At 41.3% G+C, this 8,598-nt stretch overlaps 1 protein-coding gene across 1 annotated transcript; it reads right to left on the minus strand.

The window, feature by feature from the left end:
- Positions 1-2,773: 2,773 nt before the first annotated feature.
- LOC143578096 (uncharacterized) lies at positions 2,774-3,301 on the minus strand. The gene has a single exon (XM_077061762.1). The coding sequence runs from the start codon at positions 3,299-3,301 to the stop codon at positions 2,774-2,776; it is 528 nt and encodes a 175-aa protein (XP_076917877.1).
- Between the last annotated feature and the right edge of the window lie 5,297 nt (positions 3,302-8,598).

The following is an 8,598-nucleotide window of genomic DNA, read 5'->3' on the forward strand; positions in this document are numbered from 1 at the left end:
AATATCGTGTGAGATATTCTCGAACTATCCAATTTTGAATATTTGCGAGTGGGGTGAGAGAAAATGACGTGACAGAAAGAGAAACGTCGCAATATAACTGATAGGACGTGTATGACGCCTGTTGACAGTTTCCCTTTGCTTTTTTGTCTTTCCCGTCTGACGTGCCAGCTTCCCATTGTGCTATACTTTCTCTCTCCACTAGCGCCTGACCAATCGCATTAATTGCGATTTGTATAAATAGGCCAGATCCCACCTCTTACTCATTCTTATCTCCTTCTAATTCTTATTCTTCCTCTCAACTCCAGATATGAGATTTTGCATTATTCAAATCATCCAATTCTGCTTTCAATTTAAGATGGGTAAAGATAAGAAGAAGGATGCTTCAATAGAGAACGTCGTTCTCCACTGGAGTGAGAGGTATTACAAGGATATCGTGAACATCTATGGCTTGGCGCCTGAGTGGGAACCCGAGTATCCGGCAGACGGGTCGATTGCTACTAGCCCGCCTGCGAAGAAGATGGCTGTGTACGCGGACCACTTTACTATCGGGAACTTTAGGTTACCCGTGAAGAAGTTTATGTAGGGTATCATGATGGCATATGGGATCCACTTATCAAAGATCCATCCTTTTGGGATGTTGAGAATTCGACACTTCGAATTCTGCGGTCGGGCTCTAGAAATGGAGCCTACCGTTGGTCGGTTCGCCGTCTTTTATAAGATTGCCAACCGAGGCGGGTGGTATAGTTGGTCTACTATCGAGAAGGGTCTCATTGGTACTGAGTGGAAACCCAAGTTCTTCTGGGTCCGGGAAGATGTCATTCCTTTTGAGATGTCATATCTCAAAGCCGAGGAAGGGCTTCCTGTGGTTCATGCTACCACAGAGTTGAACCTGTCGTGGTTCGAGACTTTGACTCGCATGCCTACTCCCATGCATGTGATACATGAGGGGGGCATTGGTGGCTACCAAGATGAGCCATCTATGGCCGTTTCCCGACTTGGAGCCCTGGAGATTAGGGCGACCCAGGAGAAGAAGGAGGCTAAAGACAAACGCCTGGCTGCTGATATCGTCGAACGACAGTTGGCGGATGCCAGGACGACACCGGAGGCGGAGAAAGCTCGCCGGTCTGTTGCTGAGGAAGACAAAATTGCTTTCCAACAACAACTGGATGAGCGTGATGAGCTCATCAAGACTTTGAAGGCTGAGTCAGCCGCCAAAGATGAGCGCCTTGCTATTCTTGCTGCCAAGAACAGGGAGCAAGCCTTGGAATGTGCGGGGCACAAAATGGAACTTGTCCGAGCCAAGGCTAATAAGAATTGGCTGTTGGCGGAAGGAGTTCCAAAGGTGACTCTCACTTTCTTTCAAATTCTTTGTTGAAAATAGTTATGCCTAGAAAGCATGCTTATGTCATTCATGTTAACAGGTCATTGCCCACGTCCGGGAGAGCGATGAGCTTGGCAACTGTCTCACCACGCTTCTGATCGCATCTTCTCAAGCTGGCTGTCAAGCGGGTTTCCTTGAAGGTTTCAAATTTGATGAAGAATCTTGAGGAATACGTCTTGCATGGCCAGGATACTGCCAAAATTCTTGGCGAGAAGACGAAGATTTTTGACAATTTGAAGTTCCCAATTGAAGATCAAATCGTCGAGCTTACGGATCAAGAAGATGGAGTGGAACAGTTGAAGGAGCTCCTTGCGACTGAGGATAATAATCAAGAAGAAGACGAAGATGTTGTACGATAATTGTAGTCTTCTTTGTATGCGTCTGTCTTTTTTGTAACCTTTTTGTAATCCCATTTGCACATATATAAGAAGTTTTTTATCTGGTACACTTTGTCTTATTCCACATAATATAAGTGTTTGTTGGAGCTTCTTTTTGTCAATAAAGGATTACGCCATTCTTGCTTGTTCGATCATATGAATCCCTCTGGTACGCGGACCAGAACATGTGCATTACATAAGACTAAAATTTTAATAAATTCTTCATAAAAGAGGCATAAGCCGAAGGACATTACAAGAAATGACATTACATGTCCTTTTACTAGTCTATTTGGCGCGCAGGCCCTAAAATAAAAAGTTAAAAACAAGTCTTGCTAAATGTAGCATTTCCATAACTGTGCCACGTTCCAAGTTCTAGGGATCTCAGTCCCGTCCAACTTTTCTAACTTGTAGGCGCCTTTAGATAAAACTTGTTTAACTCTGTAAGGGCCTTCCCAAGTTGGGGCCAACTTTCCCGGTGGCTCTTGGCCAGAAGCTTCGTTACTGCGGTAGACAAAGTCTCCCGCATCGAACATGCATTTTTGGACCCGCGAGTCATAATACTTCTGCAATTGGCATTTATAATTATGCTCGCTGATCGATGCCCACTCCCTTCTTTCTTCAAGAAGGTTGAGGTTCATCCGTAACTCTTTATCATTGTCATCGATTAACAGAGTTCGTGCGGATGGAACCCCGATCTCGGCCGAGATCATGGCTTTAGTGCCGTAGGTTAAACTGAACGGTGTTTTAAAATTGCTTGAATTCTTCTGGGTGCGAAAGGCCCTAAGTTCATCGGGCGGTTCGTCGACCCAGCTGGTTCGTTTAGTGCGTAACCTTGCTTTAATCCCTTCCTTAATTGTCCGGTTGGTCCGTTCGACCTGGCCGTTTGCTTGTGGATGAGCTACATGTGTGAAAATATGAGTGCCGCGAAGTTCTTTCAGCCATTCTTGTAGTCCGCCAAACGCAAATTGGGTTCCATTATCACTCACAAGTTCAAGCGGGAGACCAAACCGGCAAATTATGAATTCCCGGAGGAATTTCTTGACACTCGATGCCATAATGGATGCGACTGGTTTGGCTTCCACCCACTTTGTGAAGTAATCAATGGCCACGAGTAGAAATTTGACACGTCCCGTGGCTTAGGGAAAGGTACCATGATGTCAATAGGCCATTTTTGGAATGGCCAAGCGGAAGTAACTGGAACGAGTTCGTTCTTTGGTCGCAGTGTGTTGGGAGCATGACGCTGACAAGAATCGCATTTCTTGATTTCCCACACAACGTCCAGATGCATTCCCGGCCAGTAGTATCCGACATTCATAAGTTTCGCTACGACCATTCTTGGACCCGCGTGAAGACCACAAATGCCTTCATGAACTTCTCTGATTAAGTAGTTCACGTCTTCAGCGTCCACACATCTAAGTAGTGGGCCGAAAAAGGAATGTTGATATAAAACACCGTCGTTCATCTGATAGTTTAAGGCCTTGTGTTTAATCTTCCGGTCAGCGGACTTCTCTTCCGGTAGAACTCCTGATGACAAGTAAGCCATAATTGGCGTCATCCAGGATTCTACACCAGTTTGGATTACTAGAACTTGGTTCTGCTGGATGGATGGGCGATCTAAGACTTCAATACGAATGTCCTTAGCAAAGTGCTAGAAGTTTGTTGAAGCCAATTTGCTAAGGGCGTCCGACGACTTGTTCTCGCTTCTCTTAATGTGAACAATTTTGAACGAGGAGAACTGGAGAATCAAGTCCTTCGCTTGCTACATATATAAAGTCATTACGTCGTTTTTTTGCTTCATAAGTTCCACTGATCTGTCCGCGCTTCCAAGTGCTTTACCCCGTGTTTTTTAGCTATCCGTAGGCCTGCCAAAAAAAGCTTCATATTCCGCCTCGTTGTTAGTACTTTTAAAGTCTAACTTAATGACGTATGTAAACTCATGGCCGTCGGGATTGACTAGCGTAAGGCTTGCGCCAGATCCGTCGCAACTGGATGCTCCATCCGTGAACAATGACCGGACTTGTCCTTGTTCCGGAGGTACTTGGGGTTGTTGTTCAACTAAGCATTTTTTCTCTTTGTGCTGCTGAACCTCTGTGTAGATGGTGAAGATGTTATTGACTGTGAACCACTATTGGGTTATTTACACAGAGGTATGGAAAAAATTACGGAAAATCGAACAATTATACAATATTTGCCTTATGTAACACGTTGGGATTATTTAGCTACTATGTTCACAGAAGCAATAACTGTAAATGCGCCAGAGCAATTAGGCAATATTAAAGTTCCTAAAAGGGCCAGTTATATCAGAGTCTGGCGAAGTCCGCCAGAACTTGCCCTTAGATTGCTGGTCTAGGTTTGTATTCGAATGCCCATTTTTCCAATCGTCCAGATAATTCCGGTTTGCTTAGTACATTCTTGAGTTTGTATCCTGTCAGCACATTAATGGGGTGACCCTGAAAATACCTGCGAAGCCGCCTGGCAGCATAGACCAACGCTATAACCAGTTTATCAAGCATTGAGTATCTGGTTTCTGGGTCTGTCAACGTCCTACTGACATAATAGATTGGCGTTTGGACATTCTTTCTGTCCGTCAGTAGTACGACCCTAATGGCGATGTTAGTTGCTGACAAATACAGTGTCAAAAATTCACCCGCGTGTGGTGCGGTTAGGGTAGGAAACTTCATTAAGCACTTTTTGACCTCCAGGAATGCATGTTCAGCTTCCGCGGTCCACTTGAAATGTGCCTTCTTGAGGCAATTTCTCAAAGTTGTAACAAATGGGTAAGACTTGGCTGCATGATTTGCTAAGAATATGTTTAGTGCAACCAATCTTCCGTTTAGTGTCTGCACCTCCTTGAGGGACGAAGGGGAAGGCATGCGGCTACTGCCTGGACTTTATCCGGGTTGGCCTTAAAACCCGCGCCTGTAACGATCACTCCAAGGAATTTTCCCTCCTCCATCCCGAAGGAACACTTGGGCAGGATTTAACTTCATATTAATACTTCTCAAGGTCTCAAATGTTTCTTCGATGTCTCTCAACATCTGGTCTTCCTCAATGCTTTTTGATTATGAGATCATCCATGTAAACTTCCAAGTTCCGACCATTCTGTTTTTTAAATGGCTCATCAATCAACCGCTGATATGTGTCCCCAACGTTCATTAAACCAAATGGCATCATCTTATAACAGAATGTGCCTTGGTCTGCTTGGAATGCTGTCTTATCTTCGTCACCCGCCGCCATGCGAATTTGATGATAGCCTTTGTAGGCATCTAAGAAGCACTTGAATTTGAATGGGGCTACAACATCAACTTTGAGGTCGATTTCCGGCAATGGATAACAATCTTTGGGACACGCCTTGTTCAGATCCTTGAAATCTATGCACATCTGCCATGTCCCATTACGTTTAGGAACAATGACTGGATTGGTGACCCAAGTCTGGTATTGGATTGGGCAGATAATTCCAGCATGTAAGAGGTCCTGAACTTGCTCATTCATTGATTTCGTTTGTTCCGGCCCCATCTTACCCTTCCTCTGCACTATTGGAGTAAACGCTGAGTTCACTCGCAACTTGTGTTCTGCAATATTTCGCGGGACCTGGATGGCGCCATATAGTGGTAGGGTACCAAAAAGACCCAAATACCCTTATGTGATATCCGCGGGTCAAAGGAATACTCCTCACAAGACACCCGCAGGACATATGGATCACCCGCATAACTGAGTAAGGGAAAAATGCTTTTATATCACACGAGGAAGCATCTAAGCACCCTCAGACGTCATTCGCGTGATATCACATGTACCCGCCAAGATGACTGGAAGGAAATGCTAACAGGACATGTGTAAATAACCGTCTCCCTTCTAGAAAATTTACCAAGATACTTTCTTGGGCAATACGTGATCTCTCAACCAATGATAGAGGGCACCTCGCCAGGTTGTTATAACCGTGCACATGGCTAGGAGTTAACTCGCCCTATCATAGAGTGACGCGTGTCCAGGCTGTTATACCCATGCACATGCAACGTATAGCTCAACCTATCAGAAGAGGACACGTGCCCAGGTGGTTACGGGAGCATCTTCTAGAAAGGGACAGCTAGCCCAATCACATTCCCACATCCTTCGGCTATAAATACCCTATCTATCTGCATGAGGTATTCATTCACACTCCACTATCTACTCTTAATACTTTAGTACTTTCTCTGCATCAGAATTGTACTTATTCTCACGCCGGAGGGTGGTTACGGGAAGACCCCCCCTCTTGTCATTTCCGTAACGAGCTCATGGTGTCTGTTTTGCAGGTTCCGGTCACTAGACTTTGGTAAGTTGTGCTCATATCGTGTTGGTTGTTGTTATATCCTACCCCGTGGACTCATTGGATTCAGGACCCGTATATTAAGGGATGATGAACCATGTAAACCTCAATGAAGCCTCTAAGGTGTATATGATCTATTATTGTCTATTGTAGACCTATTAAGGAGCGATGGCCAATGTAAAGCCCAATGAAGCCTATAAAGGCATATAAAAGCTACTATTGTTCATTAGACATCTGTTATGGTATGAAAAACCTACTAAGGCCCATTGATGGACCATTAAGGCATATAGGATTAGGGTTTTTAGCGTACTGAACCGAACCGGACTAGACCTTATTCGTATTCGTCAGTTAAGCTTTTGTCGGACAAATGAACTGTTCACGAACACCCTACCGAAAGAAAATTCGTGCCCATGCCCCTTCATTAAGGAATTGAGTTTGTCTGTGCCCGTTTGTGTCCTTTTGTTGGCATTGTAAACGGACGCTAACAGACACTAATGGACAGCCGAACACTAGCAGACACTAATGGACAAACAAACACCAATAGACACTAATGAATGTTAATGGACAAACAAACATAAACATATCAAAACACTTAACATAAGCACTAATGAATATTACAACACATGATATCCAAAAATATTTAAAACTTAGTATAGTAACCAAATAATCATATGAATACAATATTTCAGCCTTCAAGGTCCACAAACTTTTAGTGTTTCACGAGAAACAAGCTTCAAATTCTTCATTCTTTAAGGAAAATTAACATACACAACATTAATAAATGGAGGTTACTGGATGGACGTTACCAGACGTAATCGCACGTTCATGAACACTATTGAACGAACATGACATTTGTCCATGTTCGTCCGTTAAGCTTAACGAACAAAACTTTTATCTGTTCTTGTCCAGCTTGTTTATTAAATGAAAGGAAGTAAACAAACTTTCTACCCAACGGGCATCCGGAAGTTCGGTTCGCTTACTGTTAGGAGTGTTTAGTATTCGAATCATACTTGAATAACTCGAAATTCGATTCGACTCACATTTAAATTTGAAGGTTCGAAATTGATTTTCAATCATTCGAGTTCGATTCGTCTCGAATTCGATTTGAGTAATCGAATTTCGAGTTGAATACGAATTTATAATATTAAATTCGATTCGATTCGAAATTCAAATTCAAACTATACATTTTATTTTTATTAATATATATATACTTATTTATTAAATAATAAACTACATAAATCTTTAAATTATAAAGATTAAAAATTGAAAAATTGAAAGTTCATCACTTTAGCTAATAATTAATTTAATTGGATATAACCATTTTGAATATTAAGGATGTGATAACTTAATATAGAAGAGTTCTAAAGATTTAATTAATTTAATTGCATTAGGTACAACTTCTAAAGATTTTACCTTCTAAGATAGAAGAGTTGTGTTGAGAGTCACACTTGAGTGGCAAACTTGTACTTTATTGTTCAGAAATTAGATAGCTAATGCATTAGTTGAACATGGTCAACAAAACATGCTGATCCACAACTTGTGTAACCTATTTTTACAACACCTACTACTTACCCAGTTGTGTAACAGTATAGTACCATCTTGGTGTAGCATTGTATACTGTTGTAAACACAAACGAACTTTCTGAAATCTTAGTTCTTACTACCTTAGATGGATAAAGTGCTTGTTGCACCCCTTTTTCCAACCAAATCTGCTTCCACGAGGTTTAGTTCAACTATCCAACATAAAGTTGTCTTTGGTGTTCTCGATTGCATTTTCATAAAAAAATATGCACACTTTTAGTTTGAAAAAATGGTTGTTTTGAGAATTTGAATAATTTTTTTTTTTGAAATATAGTTTTTTTTTTCTAATATAGAAGTTATTTTCCTTGTAACAAGTCAAAGATGTACATGGTACCAAGACATAATAGCTAATTTGCTAGACATTATGGTGGTTTTTTGATACGTAAGCTTCTTGCGCCATACATGCAACTAAGAGCGTCAGATTAACCAGAAATGTTAATGCAATCTGCAAGGGTTAGATGACAAATTCAAGATACCGGTAAATATCAGAGACCAAGTATCAAAAACATCATTTACCTAGAGCATAATGACTTCTAGACCAGCTTAATCTTAAAGTAATTCCTAATTTGACCCTAAAATGGTCAAACCAAAAGGTTAAGTAGTATAGGACCATTATACTAAATAAATAAGAAATTATAACATATTGGAATCAAACATGGAAAGAGTGCTCTAAAACATCCAAGCGGCGATAGTGCGTCATAATATGCATACCTGGAAATAAAGATTTAAGAAGGTAATGTAGAAATTAAAAAGCCATGAAAACTATGTTTTAAATTGTTAAAAAATATGTAACGTTATATATTTTATACCATTAAAATCTTCAAGCTTTGAAACTCATATCTTCTGTCACACTCCAACCTAAGGCAGAATTGCCAGGGTATGAGTTGATTGCAAACAACTCACAAGGTACTATAATGCAATAATTTAATGTGACAACATCTATTTATTCAAATTAAA

Source organism: Bidens hawaiensis, unplaced genomic scaffold (genome assembly GCF_021521415.1).
Source record: "Bidens hawaiensis isolate Kalapana, Puna unplaced genomic scaffold, B.hawaiensis_p1.1 tig00029015_1, whole genome shotgun sequence".
Lineage (NCBI taxonomy): Eukaryota > Viridiplantae > Streptophyta > Magnoliopsida > Asterales > Asteraceae > Bidens > Bidens hawaiensis.